Source organism: Siphateles boraxobius, unplaced genomic scaffold (assembly GCF_051911475.1).
Source record: "Siphateles boraxobius isolate OS27281-9 unplaced genomic scaffold, OSU_SipBor_1 204, whole genome shotgun sequence".
Classification (NCBI taxonomy): Eukaryota; Metazoa; Chordata; class Actinopteri; order Cypriniformes; family Leuciscidae; genus Siphateles; species Siphateles boraxobius.
Genome location: NW_027508816.1, coordinates 3195336 through 3212145, shown reverse-complemented (window position 1 = coordinate 3212145; position 16810 = coordinate 3195336). Strand labels below are relative to the sequence as shown.

The 16810-nt window shown below is 49.2% G+C and overlaps 1 protein-coding gene across 6 annotated transcripts in view; it reads right to left on the bottom strand.

Moving 5' to 3' along the window:
- Positions 1-11486: 11486 nt before the first annotated feature.
- Positions 11487-16810, bottom strand: part of LOC143745488 (ATP-binding cassette sub-family C member 2-like) — a 62235-nt gene continuing 56911 nt past the window's right edge. For all 6 annotated transcript variants that reach the window (XM_077237614.1, XM_077237613.1, XM_077237616.1 and 3 more), the window contains 2 exons: positions 12139-12333; positions 11487-11753 (listed from right to left, as the gene is read on the bottom strand). In XM_077237614.1, the coding sequence (XP_077093729.1) occupies positions 11648-11753; positions 12139-12333 (301 nt within the window). In that variant the 3' untranslated portion in view covers positions 11487-11647. The remainder of the gene's footprint in view (positions 11754-12138; positions 12334-16810) is intronic.

Sequence of the window (16810 nt, the reverse complement as noted above, 5' to 3'; positions counted from 1 at the left end):
GAATGTTAACCTGTTTCAACTAAATGGCATTGAATTAATCTTATGTAATAAACTTAAGTTTACTGAAATAAACAATGTTAATTAAATGCGACATTACCCCGCTATGCAGAACCTGTTGACATAAAAAGTTGAGTAAATCCACCATATGTTTTCCAACAAAATGTTGATTAAACATTAAAAGTTCAAAACATATGGATGGGTGAATGGATCGCGATAAGCTCCACAACAAGCGTTTAGAAAGTAGCTAGGATGTATTTTATTTTGCGCAGACTTTAAGTGAACTTTTACCAACTATTAAGATGTTAAAGTTCAGTTATAGACCTTTAGCGCATTATTGAGTTTTTTATTGAGTAACCGAATTCAGGGTTGTTCAATAGTTATCAAGCACCCGCACTTGGTGAGATTATTCAGAAAATTATTCTGATAAATCATCGTACATGGATGCACTGTGTTTTGAGGGTCACTTATAGAAAGATGTCTTCATTCTTTGTTTTAGTGTATTTTTAAAAACATAGATAGATCTACATAGATGTTTTACACAAAAAATATTTCAGAGATCCTTGTGTGGTATTCTGTAGCCGCATAAAGGGGTAAAATATACATTCAAGCGCTATTTAAAACTAGGATGGTATAATATAATGTAAATGTCTCAAGCGAAGATGATGGTTTAAACAGTCATTTTATTAAATCACGCCAATTCATGCGAATACTGTCGTATATGAACAAAGAGAAGACATAGAGTTGACTAACATTACCGCTAACTGTAGGAACCAGATATCCAGGGGGAAAGTGTAAAGAAAAACACCATACAAAACATTACAATCACACCCGGCGATACGATTAGTGTTAGATAGTGTTGTTCAAAATGAAACCGTGGTAAATAAATTAAGAACCCTAGAGCTGTTAAACATGCGGTTCAATAACAATGTTCAATATAAACAAGAATCCATCTCTAATGCGACTGAGCTCGTTTCACATATAACTGTTGATAGTTAGGTATCATCGTTAGATAATTTATCAAACATTTGAAATTTACGATATGTTAAAACATTTTGATGATGGGCTTGCACAGAGCATTGACCAGGTCCTTGGCAATGCTTTCACAATTCACACAGTCAAGCAGTTCCCTCATCTTCATCACACAGTCCAGCAGTTCCCTCATCTTCATCCGGCGTGTTGGATTCGCTCGCACATTTGCAGCTGATTCATTGTGCAAGTCAAGATCGTCAATGATTTGATCAATGTTCTTCATTTTTTCAACCAACTGACTGGTGTTTGCTTTCAGAAACCCTTGATGATCTGAGAATATAAAAATGTAAAAATTAAAACAGGAAAAGGAAAATGAAGGCAAAATGGGGAAGAATATAAAGATTGAATCTAACCTTGTATTGACCTGTTTCTCTTCTTTCCCAGTCGCCCCTTTTGGACAGTATTTGGCTTTGATAAAATCTGTTGTAAAATAAACAAGTGCCGTAAAATAAAAGACTATAGTTACAATTCTGAATAATCCAGGAGCATGACACCAGATAAGATAAATTCATCATGGCTTATTCTACAAAACCTGATTCAATAGTACCAAAAATATTTCAAATTTGTACATGACGCTGTTAGATCAGAATGTAACTTTCCTTAAAATTGGTCCCAAATAGTTAACTCCGACTGCTTAATTAAGATTAATTTTATACATTACATAGGCGAAAAACTGTTTTAATAGTTTCTCATGGATCACACTTACAATTTGCTTCTACATTTGATTTGGCAGAAGTCATGTTGATCTCAAAGGGGGAGCCATGAGTTAAACCAGTTATGATAGGCGAAAACACATGGTCACCATCAGATGCAGAGATTTTGCCTGTTTACATAAAATATCTGTCAGTTCATCTGTCAATTGTTCATTTATTTTATTATTGGAACCATGAATTGAGTTAATTCGTGGCTTTGATAAAATCAGCAGTAAATAAAAGGCTATAGTAATGTAGTATAGTAAAATAATCCAGGAGCATGACAAATTTGTACATGACGCTGTTAGGTCAGAATGTAAATTTCCAATTGGTCCCAAATAGTTAACTCGGACTGCTTAATTAAGATTAATTTAATACATCACATAGGCGAAACTGTTTTATTACACTTACAATTTGCCAGTTCATTTGATTCGGATTCGGCAGAAGTCATGTTGATGTCAACGGAGGAGCCATGAGTTAAACCAGTTTTGATAGGCGAAAACAAATGGCCAACATCAGATGCAGAGATTTTGCCTGTTTACATAAAATATCTGTCAGTTCATCTGTCAATTGTTCATTATACACCCAATAGAGTACCTGCCCCCTTTTTCACAGTCGCTGGTTACCGGAAGTGTTTTTACTTCCAGAAAACGCCTGTTGCACTCTATAATGTTTCTCATTAAAAATAAATATAAACCACACTAACATGTTACTTGGATGTCCGGTCGTCCTGCAGTGTTTGCTGTCTCTAGAGAGAGAGAGAGAGAGAAAAGGAAAGACCATGTTATTTTAAATGGAATAAAATCATGCAATCATCCTATAGGCAGTAACGCAGTTCATTACAGTACAATGATGAAGTTTACAGTTCTTTTACATTCAGGGGCGCATAATATCATAAATATTGAACCATCTGAAAGAAGACGCTGGACGGTGTCCAGCATCAGAATGTATAACTAAATTATGAGAATGTGTATTGTGAAAAACGCTAGGCTATATAAATAGGTTTGACTTAACTTTTATATATTTTGGTTATCACATTGTGCCATTCATATTTATAGCTTACATTTTAAACAATTTTATCATGCAAAGTTTTACAATTTAAAATCAAAGATTAAGTAAAAGAAGAATTAAAAAGTTGCTAACCGAAATTTAAAAAGTAAGTAACTGAAGAGGAATAAAATACAGATTAAATAATTAAATAGGCCTATGCAGATATAGCCATGTCTGACTAAAATAATCTAAATAAGATTTAAAACTGAATAAAAAACAAAACATTTATTTTAAAGTCCTTTATGGAAACCCCGCAGCGGCCAACTACAGTAAACTGTGATTGGATGGGGGGAAATATATATATAGTATATATATATTTTCTGAAACGTATATGATGTCAAAAACATTTGATATAGAACATATAACAATGTGTAAGAGCAACAAATCATGCTATAACAACAATAGCATGTTTAAAACACTAATGAATTATACCGTCTTTTCCTTATGTGTAAACAATCTTTTTAAATAAAACACCGTAGCAATGAATTATAGAGACAATACTCACTTTTAGACATGTCTTTTGATGAGGTGGTAAGAGGAGTGAGGGTGCAAAAGTTTTTGGTCCAGAAATGATTTGTCTTGACTATTTATACAGAAGAGGCTGGGCAAAATACTCTTGGAGAACGTCAGAGCTGTGTGTCCACAATGTTCTTTATGAATGGAGTCCTCTCACAGCTGTAGCCATGAGGTCCACGTAGGTCATCGTTGACATTTTTTATCACCTCTTGTTTTTTCAGGTTACACATGGCAATAAATTACTATAGCCGCTTAAGGACTAAGCTGTAAGCCTCCAAAATGGAGGAGGTCAAAGGGCATGTTTCCTGCTATAGTATCATCAGCTCTCCCAAAGGCTGTTCCAGCAGACAAACTGTCGCATCAACAAATGATAACATTTTAAAGTTCTAGATATATATTTTGAGTAGATAACCGATAGTATATTCTCAGTAAAGGGTTTCACCCTGTATGTTTCCACACTGATTAAGGATAGTTCGGGAGATACAAGATAAGTAAAAAATGATATACACCTTATACGTGCAATAGATCATAGCTACCGTAGAAAAAGTAAGATCATGCTTAGAATTAAGATGAGTAAAATTAAATATGGTGTGTGATGGACCAAAAAGGTACATCACGTCTCTGAAAATGTGCGGTGGTTTTCTAAATGATACAACTTAATCTAAATAAGAACAATGTAGAGTCCTGGGATTTCTTAAAAACAAAAACGTCTCGGTTACGTATGTAACCCTCGTTCCCTACTCAGTTACGTCGGATGACGGAGAATGGGGGTTTCGCCTAGAAAGCCAATCATCTTCGTGTATTATAAAACGAGCCAATGGCGATGAAATGCCATGGGTCTGCGGAATTTGCATAGCATATCTCCGCCCCACCTCGTGGGTATAAAAGGAGGACGCCGGCAACATGCAGATATGTCTTCGCTGAGGAGCCGAGACTGAACTCAGGCGTCTACCCAGCGGTACAGCGGAAGTGGCAGGGAGACGTAACGTCTCCGTTCCCTACTCAGGGAACGAGGGTTACATACGTAACCGAGACGTTCCCTTTCGTAGTCACTTCGAGTTACGTCGGATGACGGAGAATGGGGGTCCCCGTGTAATCACGCCACCTTCACAGCTGTCTTCCAGTGCCCTGCGAAAGTCTGATCCCCCTGTCGTGATACTGGCACGGACGAAGGAGTCCTACTTAGCACAGGAATACCAAGGTACACTGGGAAGCATATTTCAGAAGGAATATGCCGCAGCATGCCTACCCGTAGGGACGACTTAAGAATACACATATGGCTGGAGGGCTACATATGGAGGAACACTGGAGTGACCAGCCCGTGGGGTGGCAACTTTCAACTCCAGGAGAGGCAAGGTGACTTGCCGAGGGAAGACACATGCTCAAGGAGGCTTACAGTGGAAATACACATGTGGGGGTTACTCAGGGGAGGAACCAAGCACAAGGAGGCACCTAGCCGACGCACAGGCAATAGACACTGGCGCCAGCGTCAACAGTGCTTGAGGAACTCAGGGCTTCAGAGAGGAAGGCTCACCTGAGGAATAATCGCACGTATCCAGTCCGTGGAGTGGAATGGCGAGCAAGCGAAGACACCTGAGCGGGTCCAGTACTAGCTGACTGAAGCGAGTACACGAGAGGACACAGGCTCCACTTGGAGATTATAAAATCTGGCGAATGTGTTGGGTGTCGCCCAGCCTGCAGCTCTACAGATGTCTGCCAGCGAGGCGCCATGCGCTAGAGCCCAAGAGGAAGCCACACTCCGGGTGGAGTGGGCTGTCACACCAAGGGGGCACGGTCGGCCTTGCTGTTGGTAAGCCAAAGCAATGGCGTCCACTATACAGTGAGACAACCTCTGCTTTGAGAGAGCCTTTCCCTTCAGTCTCCCACCATAACAGACAAAGAGCTGGTCTGAGGTCCTGAAACACTGCGTTCTGTCTACGTAAGCACAGAGAGCGCGTACTGGACAGAGCAGTGCCAAGGCTGGGTCTGCCTCCTCCAGGGGCAGCGCTTGCAGGTTCACCACCTGGTCCCGGAAGGGAGTGGTGGGAACCTTGGGCACATATCCAGGCTGGGGTCTCAGGATCACATGAGAGTGACCGGGCCTGAACTCCAGGCACGCTTCGTCAACGGAGAATGCGTGCAGGTCCCCTACCCTCTTGATAGAGGCCAAAGCAACCAGGAGCGCTGTCTTCATAGACAGGAACTTAAGCTCAACTGAATGCAGAGGCTCAAAGGGAGCCCTCTGCAGGGCATTTAAGACCACTGAGAGGTCCCCAGAGGGAACGAGAGGAGGGCGAGGAGGATTCAGTCTCCTCACTCCTCTCAGGAACCTGACGATCAGGTCGTGCTTCCCCAGAGACTTACCTTCCACTGCTTCGTGATATGCGGCGATAGCGGCCACATACACCTTCAGGGTGAAGGGAGACAGCCTTCGCTCCAGCCCATCTTGCAGGAAGGAAAGCACGACAGAGATCGAGCATCTCCTGGGGTCTTTTCGACGAGAAGAGCACCAGTTGACGAAGAGGTTCCACTTCAACGCATAGACATGTCTCGTGGACGATGCTCTAGCGGAAGTGATGGTAGCCGCCACCGCTGGTGGCAGGGTACTCAAACCTGCCTCGTCCCGTCCAGGAGCCACACGTGGAGCCTCCAAAGATCGGGTCGAGGGTGCCATAGGGTGCCCCGTCTCTGAGAAAGGAGATCCTTCCTCAGAGGAATTGGCCAAGGAGGTGCTGTCGCGAGGAGTATCAGTTCGGAGAACCAGGTCCGGGTGGGCCAATACAGCGCAACCAGAATGACCTGCTCCTCGTACTCCTTGATCTTGCACAAGGTCTGTGCGAGAAGGCTCACTGGGGGAAACGCATATTTGCGTAGGCCCCGCGGCCAGCTGTGCGCCAGTGCATCCGTGCCGAGGGTGCCCTCGGTCAGGGAATAGAACAGGGCGCAATGGGTCGAATCGTGAGAGGCAAACAGATCTATCTGTGCGTCCCCGAACTGGTCCCAAATCAGCTGAACCGACTGTAGATAATGTAGATAGCACGAATGGACCTCAGGTGCGTCTGACTCCATAAGAGGAGGTGGAGTGCGAGTTGCGACATACGGCGGGAGCGTAGACCACCCTGACGGTTGATGTACGCTACAGTCGCGGTATTGTCTGAACGGACTAGTACGTGTTGACCCCTGAGCAACGTGAGAAAGCGGTGCAGGGCAAGGCGTACTGCCAGCAACTCGAGGCAATTGACATGCAAAAGGCGCTGGGGTCCTGTCCAGGAGCCCGCGGCAGCATGTCCGTTGCACATGGCGCCCCAGCCCGTGGAAGAGGCATCTGTGGAGACAACAACATGCCTAGAAACTCGTTCTAGGGGAACTCCGGCCCGTAGAAAACTGAGGTTCCTCCACGGAGTGAAGGTCTGACGGCAGGTCGGAGTCACTGGGACTCGGAACGTGCCATGATGCCATGCCCACCTCGGGACTCGATCGCGAAGCCACAGCTGAAGCGGTCTCATATGAAGCAATCTGAGCGGCGTTGCCGCGGCTGCAGATGCCATATGCCCCAGGAGCCTCTAAAACAATTTCAGTGGGACCGCACTCTTGCCATCGAACTGTCGAAGACAAGTCAGCAGCGAGTGTACGCGCTCGCTCGTAAGCTGCGCGGACATGGCGACTGAGTCGATCTCCATACCGAGAAAAGAGATCCTCTGCACGGGGCAGAGTTTGCTCTTCTCCCAGTTGACCCGAAGGCCCAGACGGGCTAGGTGCCGGAGCACTAGATCCCTGTGTTCGCAAACCTGGTCTCGAGAGTGAGCTAGGATCAGCCAGTCGTCGAGATAGTTCACGATGCGAACCCCGTGTTCCCGAAGGGAAACAAGGGCAGCCTCGATGACCTTCGTGAAGACGCGCGGAGACAGGGCTAGCCCGAAGGGGAGAACCGCGTACTGGTATGCCTGCCCCTCGAAAGCAAACCGTAGGAACGGTCTGTGTCGAGGTAAAATGGAGACATGAAAGTAGGCGTCCTTCAGGTCTATCGCTGCAAACCAATCCTGTGGCCGCACACATTCGAAAATGCGTTTGGCCGTGAGCATCTTGAACGGCAGCCTGTGAAGGGAGCGGTTCAAGACGCGTAGATCCAGGATTGGCCGTAACCCACCGGTCTTCTTGGGGACAATGAAGTACGGGCTGTAAAACCCTGACTTCATCTCGGCTGGAGGGACAGTCTCGATTGCACCCTTCGCCAGCAGGGTGGCAACCTCCGCTCTCATGATAGGGGCATTGCCACCGACCATAGTGAAGCGAACTCCCCTGAAGCGGGGAGGAGACCGTGCGAACTGAATCGCATAGCCGAGCCTGATAGTTCGGGCGACCCAGCGAGAAAGGCTGGGAAGCTGCAACCAAGCTGTCAGATACTGAACCAGCGGGGTCATACGAACCACAGGCGTCCCCCCGGAGGGGCAGCGAAGCGGAGTGACCGGCCCAGGCGAGGGTGGCAAAGCGGCCCGGTGCGGGGGCGCGGTCATGCTCCGCGCCCTGACAGAGGAGACTAGGGAAGGAGCAGCGTTCCACGGGGGTCTGCTCTGCCAGGGGTCTGGCGATAGAGGGGGACGAGAGTGGTGAGGTCCGGAGACGGCACACACTGTCGTCCGCACCCTCTGGGACAGAGGGGGACGGGAGTGGCGAGGCCCGGAGGCGGCACACACTGCGGTCCGAGAACTCTGTGACAGAGAGGGATGAGAGCGGCGAGGCCCGGGGGCGTCGCGCAATGTCAACCGGCTCTGTGTGCTCAGTGATGGGTGTATTGGTTCTTTCTTTGACCATAATACGGTACTGCCCACCCGTGGGTGAGCAGCGGGAGAACAAAAGATTCTCCCCCGGCCCACCGCCGGGGGAAGGAGGGGGCCTGCAACCACCTCCTGGGAAAAAACCGACACCATCACTGAGCAGCCCGTCTCAGGAGCGCCGCTTAGCCTGGCGTTTAGCGGGGCACGGGGCTGGAGAGGGCTGCGGCGCCTTCCTGCGACCTCCTCCACGACGCGGCCCGGGTGAAGGCTGCTGCTGGGGCCGTGCGGGAGGGGAGGGAGCCACAGGAGGGCGCCCTCGGCGACGAGCAGTCTGAGGTGTCTGTACCGACGGCTGGGTGGAGGCAGCAGCAGGCCGTCGGGGCAGAATATGTTTAATCGCCTCAGACTGCTTCTGTGCGGTTGAGAACTGCTGGGCAAAGTCCTCAACCGCTCCGCCGAAGAGGCCGGCCTGGGATATGGGGGCGTCGAGCAGACGGGTTCGCTCGGCGTCCCGCATATCAGCCAGGTTCAGCCACAGGTGACGCTCCTGGACCACAGAGGTGGCCATCACCTGACCCAGAGAACGTGAGGCCACTTTCGTCGCTCGGAGAGCGAGGTCAGTGGCGGCACGCAGCTCATTGAAGAGCCCTGGGTCAGTCCCCGCCTCGTGCATATCTCTGAGCAGCTGGGCCTGGTAGACCTGCAAGGTGCTCATCGCATGCAGAGCGGCAGCCGCCTGTCCTGCAGCTCTGTGAGATCTCGCCACTAGGGTGGATGAAAATCTACAGGCCTTGGACGGGTTCTTAGGATTACCACGAGATGAAGCACTCTGAGGACATAGTTGCATGGCAACAGAGCGTTCAACCGGGGAAATCCCAGTGTACCCATGGGCGGCCGCCCCATCGAGGGGAGGAAAGGCGGAGAAAGCTGACGAACGTACACGGGAGGTCAAGGGAGCCTTCCATGATTTCACCAACTCCTCATGCACCTCCGGGAAGAATGGCATTGGGGTTGGCTGTGGCCGTGAGGCGGCAGCCCCACCCAAAAACCAATCATCCAACCGCGAGCGCTCAGGGCAGGGCGGAGGGTTCCACTCAAGCCCGATGCTCGCGGCGGCCCGGGAGAGCATGGCCGTCATCTCGGGATCTGATACGGGCAACGCTGGAACTCCAGAAGGAGGCAACGCAGCCGCATCGTCACTTCCCGATGACTCTTGCCCGCCTTGTGATGCCGCGATCGACATCGAGTCTTCCTCTGGAGCGCCGAATGAAACACGCGGGGCATCAGAAGATGAACCCGGGTAGAATCACAGCAGCACGCGCGGGTTGCAACACTGTAGAGGGGGGCGTGGTCCGAGGACGCATCGTCGGATTGTCCCACACCGTCACCCTCAAGTCACCCTGTCCACCAGCCGAAGTACAGCCTCTCGTGGAGGATGTAGATCGGGGTGTGGATGAGGGGACTCTCTCTCGAATGAGATCATTGAGTCTAGACCTTAGCGTTGCGATGGCCATGTTCCCACAGAAGGAACATGAGTCATCCACAAGCGCTGCTTTAGCGTGTTCTAAGCCCAAACACGCAAAGCAGCGATTGTGCCCATCAAAGGAAGACAGGAAACGACCGCACCCAGAAGAACACAGGCGAGACATCTTTAAAAAGACGTGCCACGTGCAGCTCTTTTAGAGAAAAACTCAGCGATGCTGAGGCGACCAGGGAGAAACACACAGACTGGCAGATCACTGCTCAGATCGCAGGCAATGTGAACTCGCTGGGTACCGCCGTCACACCAACACCCGAGAGTTCGCTCGTCTCGAAGTAGATGATGTCACAGGATTTGGCTTGTGGAGTGAAGAGAAGCTCTTGGCTCCGAAGCGAAAACATATCTGCATGTTGCCGGCGTCCTCCTTTTATACCCACGAGGTGGGGCGGAGATACGCTATGCAAATTCCGCAGACCCATGGCATTTCATCGCCATTGGCTCGTTTTATAATACACGAAGATGATTGGCTTTCTAGGCGAAACCCCCATTCTCCGTCATCCGACGTAACTCAGAGTGACTACGAAAGGGAACAACAACTACAAAAAACATTGTGACAAACTTTGACAACATGTTTCATGCGGCATGGACAAAAATACTGTTTGAAATAATTTTGTATAAGATCTAAGATGCCAAAGCAGTTTTTGCTGTACAATTTTAAAATTGCTTTAAACTGTTTAGTAAAAATAATACCTTAGGTTAGATTTATGCGAAATCATTTATATCATACAGATGTTTTCTAAGAAGATAAATAGAAGATACGATTCTAATAAAACGTTAAAGATTTGATTTAAACGGTCTTTTAATTTTAAAAGATCTAATTTAAACTTTTAATATTATGCTTTTAAATGAATTTAGTATGAATAAAACTCTGGAGAGCAGACTAACTTTACATATGCTATGAAATTGTGTCCCAGAGGCTCATCTGTCCTGTATCTCGGGGGTCATGCATTCATTTCACCCTGTAGTTTATCACTGAAGGAACCAGGAGGGCTTTGTTTATGACTTATGTTATGGACTGTTTTTATCATTGCATAAAGAACTACATCTTCAGCACTGTGGAAATGTAAGGTATTTTTATTGTGTGTGTGTGTGTGTGAGATAGAGTTTGTGTGTGTGTGTGTGTGTGTGTGTGTGTGTGTGTGTGTGTGTGTGTGTGTGTGTGTGTGTGTGTGTGTGTGTGTGTGTGTGTGTGTGTGTGTGTGTGTGTGTGTTAATCAGCTAGTATCCCCTTTGTTTTAACCAGCTCTGTTGTTGTTTTCTGTTCTCCTCTCAAACTTGTTTTTCTTCCTTGTATTTTCCCTACAAATAAAGTTCCTGTTTTGATAGTGTGGTTTATGGAGAAACTTCCTCAATCATTCCACTGTAACTTCACACAAACACTATTGGAATAAAGGTTAAATGTGCTTATAAGGGTTCTTGACTCAATTTTAAAGAACCTTTTATGCCAAAAACATTCTATACATAAAAAAATAAAACGCTTAATTCATAACATTCATATATCATATCATAAAAATTAATTAAAACTAAATCCATAAAATGATCCCATGATGGGAACCCTTAAAAGGATTTATATACACAGCTCCTAATCTGATACATGCACTCTATTTTTATTTGAAAAGAGCAAAACTGACATGGGCTTTATATAAATTTCATTTCATTATTTAATTCATTCATTCATTTAGCTGACGCTTTTATCCAAAGCGACTTATAATTGCTATATTTCAGAGGTCGCTCGCCTCTGGAGCAACTAGGGGTTAAGTGTCTTGCTCAGGGACACATTGGTGTCTCACAGTGGATTCGAACCCGGGTCTCAGACACCAAAGGCATGTGTCTTATCCACTGCGCCATCACCACCCATATATAAATATACAGGCGTACACAAAATGCAAAATCTAATAAACTTTATTGCCACAACACAACAACACATCAGCAAAAAAACAACAGGATAACACACAAACAGTATATAAATCTTTAACATTTTCAGAGGTCTGGTCCTCCTGGTCCTGGAAGAGAAATACAGACGTTGAACATCAGAACACGCTTGTTCAGATTCCAGCATCCTTCGCCATTGAATAGAAATGTCCCTGTTTGTGAAGCAAAGTACTGGGCGAATCAAACTCCACGATCTTCCCAGAATCCAGGACCATCACCCTAAAACACAGACCAGAGGAGAGCTCAGATCACGGATAGCAGAAGAACATGCGGCTTTACCTTCGTTTTTACATGCGTTTGAGTTCATTTTAAAATATGCAGATATAATCCATTTATATCATATACAATGAAACCAAAAATTATTGAGACACCAGATATAATTTGTAATATTTTTTTTACTAGTGTGTGCAGGACATTGTAGTTAATTAATGTAAGTGAGGAGAGCAAAATAAAGTAAACCGTGAGATATTATACAGAAAAAAAATGTGGGACCAAAACTTATTCAGACACTTTGAGCTGACCTTGTTTTGCTGAAGTGTTTTTGAACAAATCTCTTGAATGAATGATTCAATGAATCAATCTAAATAAAATGGACTTGGCTCACCGTGAACTGTCCAGAATGGTGTTGAGCCGGTGTGCGATGGTGAGCACAGTACAGTGGGAAAACTCCCTGCGGATGGTGCTCTGGATGAGATCGTCCGTCTCCAGATCCACGGCTGCTGTGGCTTCATCCAGGATGAGGATACGGGATTTCCTGAGCAAGGCTCGGGCTAAACACAGCAGCTGTCTCTGACCAAGACTAGTGGAAACACATAAACATGTCAAGATCAGAAACTAGACTTACACGTTTTCCTGCTTGAATGTTGATTATTTTCCTCATATTCTCCATTGTTGCGGCTCCTCTCTTCCCAGTCTCTCAGTAACGCTCTGTTTACTTCCTGTCTCTATGAAGCCCCTCCTTCTGAAAAGCACACTGTGCTCTGATTGGTCGGCTGGAGCAGTGTGCTGTGATTGGTCGAGTGCTTCGAGTGTGTTTGGGAAATTCCCGGCCCTTACCATAACCAGCAGATTAACACACTACTAACTAACTTAACCAGGCCCGCCCCTTTATTCTGCATATTAATTATTATAATGAGGAATCTTGTGACGTGTTCGTTCCCGGAAGAAACTCAAGACTACAATGTAGGCGTTTCAGGGAATTCAGAAACACTGACACTGATATGGAGAATAATGTCTCGGTTACGTATGTAACCCTCGTTCCCTGAGTAGGCAACGGAGACGTTACGTCGGATGACGACGAATGGGAGTTTCGCCTAGAAAGCCAATCATCTTCGTGTATTATAAAACGAGCCAATGGCGATGAAATGCCATGGGTCTGCGGAATTTGCATAGCGTATCTCCGCCCCACCGCGTGGGTGTAAAAGGAGAGACGCCGGCAAAGGCAGATCATGTCTTCGCTGAGGAGCCGAGACTGAACTCAGGCGTCTACCCAGCGGTACAGCGGAAGTGGCAGGGAGACGTAACGTCTCCGTTCCCTACTCAGGGAACGAGGGTTACATACGTAACCGAGACGTTCCCTTTCGTAGTCACTCCGAGTTACGTCGGATGACGACGAATGGGGGTCCCTGTGAAATCACGCCACCTTCACAGCTGTCTTCCAGTGCCCTGCGAAAGTCTGATCCCCCTGTCCTGATACTGGCAAGGACGAAGGAGTCCTACTTAACACAGGAATACCAAGGTACACTGGGAAGCATATCTCAGAGGAAATATGCCGCAGCATGCCTACCCGTAGGGAGGACTTAGGATACACATATGGCCGGAGGGCTACATATGGAGGAACGCTGGAGTGACCAGCCCGTGGGGTGGCAACTTTCAACTCCAGGAGAGGCAAGGTGGCTTGCCAAGGGAAAGACATGCTCAAGAAGGCTTACAGTGGGAAAACACATGTGGGGGTTACTCAGGGGAGGAACCATGCACACGGAGGCACCTAGCCGACGCACAGGCAATAGACACTGGCGCCAGCGTCAACAGTGCTGGAGGAACTCAGGGCTTCAGAGAGGAGGCTCACCTGAGGAATAATCGCACGTATCCAGTCCGTGGAGTGGAGTGGCGAGCAAGCGAAGACACCTGAGCGGGTCCGGTACTAGCTGACTGGAGCGAGTACACGAGAGGACATAGGCTCCACTCCGAGATTATAAAATCTGGCGAATGTGTTGGGTGTCGCCCAGCCTGCAGCTCTACAGTTGTCTGCCAGCGAGGCGCCATGCGCTAGAGCCCAAGAGGAAGCCACACTCCGGGTGGAGTGGGCTGTCACACCAAGGGGGCACGGTCGACCTTGCTGTTGGTAAGCCAAAGCAATGGCGTCCACTATCCAGTGGGACAACCTCTGCTTTGAGAGAGCCTTTCCCTTCAGTCTCCCACCAAAACAGACAAAGAGCTGGTCTGAGGTCCTGAAACACTGCGTCCTGTCTACGTAAGCACGGAGAGCGCGTACTGGACAGATCAGTGCCAAGGCTGGGTCTGCCTCCTCCAGGGGCAGCGCTTGCAGGTTCACCACCTGGTCCCGGAAGGGAGTGGTGGGAACCTTGGGCACATATCCAGGCCGGGGTCTCAGGATCATGTGAGAGTGACCCGGCCCGAATTCCAGGCACGCTTCGTCAACGGAGAATGCGTGCAAGTCCCCTACCCTCTTGATAGAGGCCAATGCAACCAGGAGCGCTGTCTTCATAGACAGGAACTTGAGCTCAACTGATTGCAGAGGCTCAAAGGGAGCCCTCTGCAAGGCATTTAACACCACTGAGAGGTCCCAAGAGGGAACGAGAGGAGGACGAGGAGGATTCAGTCTCCTCGCTCCTCTCAGGAACCTGACGATCAGGTCGTGCTTCCCCAGAGACTTACCTTCCACTGCTTCGTGATATGCGGCGATAGCGGCTACATACACCTTCAGGGTGGAGGGAGACAGCCTTGGCTCCAGCCCATCTTGCAGGAAGGAAAGCACGACACTGACCGAGCATCTCTTGGGGTCTTCTCGGCAAGAAGAGCATCAGTTGACGAAGAGGTTCCATTTCAACGCATAGACATGTCTCGCTCCACACGTGGAGCCTCCAAAGATCGGGTCGAGGGTGCCAGAGGGTGCCCCGTCTCTGAGAAAGGAGATCCTCCCTCAGAGGATTGGCCAAGGAGGTGCTGTCGTGAGGAGTATCAGTTCGGAGAACCAGGTCCGGGTGGGCCAGTACGGCGCAACCAGAATGACCTGCTCCTCGTCCTCCTTGATCTTGCACAAGGTCTGTGCGAGAAGGCTCACTGGGGGAAACGCATATTTGCGTAGGCCCCGCGGCCAGCTGTGCGTCAGTGCATCCGTGCCGAGGGTGCCCTCAGACAGGGAGTAATACAGGGCGCAATGGGACGAGTCGTGGGAAGCAAACAGGTCTATCTGTGCGTCCCAGGACTGGTCCCAAATCAGCTGGACCGACTGGGGATGGAGTCGCCATTCGCTGGATATAGGCCGAAACCGTGACAGCTCGTCGGCTGCAAAGTTCCGATCTCCCGGAATGTGGATAGCACCAAGGGACCTCAGGTGCTTCTGACTCCATAAGAGGAGGTGGCATGCGTGTTGCGACATACGGCGGGAGCGTAGACCACCCTGACGGTTGATGTACGCTACTGTCGCGGAATTGTCTGAACGGACTAGTACGTGTTGACCCAAGAGCAACGTGCGAAAACGGTGCAGGGCAAGGCGTACTGCCAGCAACTCGAGGCAATTGACATGCAGAAGGCGCTGGGGTCCTGTCCAGGAGCCCGCGGCAGCATGTCCGTTGCACATGGCGCCCCAGCCCGTGGAAGAGGCATCTGTGGAGACAACAACATGCCTGGAAACTCGTTCTAGGGGAACTCCGGCCCGTAGAAAACTGAGGTTCCTCCACGGGGTGAAGGTCTGACGGCAGGTCGGAGTCACTGGGAACTGTCGAAGACAAGTCAGCAGTAAGTGTGCGCGCTCGCTCGTAAGCTGCGCAGACATGGCGACCGAGTCGATCTCCATACCGAGAAAAGAGTGTGCTCTTCTTCCAGTTGACCCGAAGGCCCAGACGGGCTAGGTGCCGGAGCACCAAGTCTCTGTGTTCGCAAACCTGATCTCGAGAGTGAGCTAATATTAGCCAGTTGTCGAGGTAATTCGGGATGCGAAGCCCGTGTTCGCGTAGGGGAACAAGGGCTGCCTCGATGACCTTCGTAAAGACGCGAGGAGACAGAGCCAACCCGAACGGGAGAACCGTGTACTGGTATGCCTGCCCCTCGAAAGCAAACCGGAGAAACGGTCTGTGTCGAGGTAAAATGGAGACATGAAAGTAGGCGTCCTTCAGGTCTATCGCTGCAAACCAATCCTGTGGCCGCACGCATTCGAAAATGCGTTTGGCTGTAAGCATCTGTAGGCAGCCTGTGAAGGGAGCGGTTCAAGACGCGCAGATCCAGGATCGGCCGTAACCCACCGGTCTTCTTGGGGACAATGAAGTACGGGCTGTAGAACCCTGACTTCATTTCGGCTGGAGGGACAGTCTCGATTGCACCCTTCGCCAGCAGGGTGGCAACCTCCGCTCTCATGATAGGGGCATTGCCACCGACCATAGTGAAGCGAACTCCCCTGAAGCGGGGAGGAGACCGCATAGCCGAGCCTGATAGTTTGGGCGACCCAGCGGGACAGGCTGGGGAGCTTTAACCAAGCTGCCAAGAACTGAACCAGCGGTGTCATGCGAACCACAGACGTCCCCCCCGGAGGGGCAGCGAAGCGGAGTGACCGGCCCAGGCGTGGGTGGCATAGCGGCCCGGTGCGGGGGCGCGGTCATGCTCCGCGTCCTGACAGAGGAGACCAGGGAAGGACCAGCGTTCCACGGGGGTCTGCTCTGCCAGGGGTCTGGCGCCAGAGGGGGACAAGAGTGGTGAGGTCCGGAGACGGCACGCACTGTCATCCGCACCCTCTGAGACAGAGGAGACGGGAGTGGCGAGGCCCGGGGGCAGCGCACACTGCGGTCCGAGAACTCTGTGACAGAGAGGGATGAGAGCGGCGAGGCCCGGGGGCGTCGCGCACTGTCAAGCGGCTCTGTGTGCTCAGTGATAGGTGTATCGGTTCTTTCTTTAACCATGATAGGGTACTGCCCACCCGTGAGTGACCAGCGGGAGAACAAAAGATTCTCCCCCGGCGGAGGCCTGCAACCACCTCCTGGGGAAAAACCGACACCATCACTGAGCAGCCCGTCTCAGGAGCGCCGCTTAGCCTGGCGTTT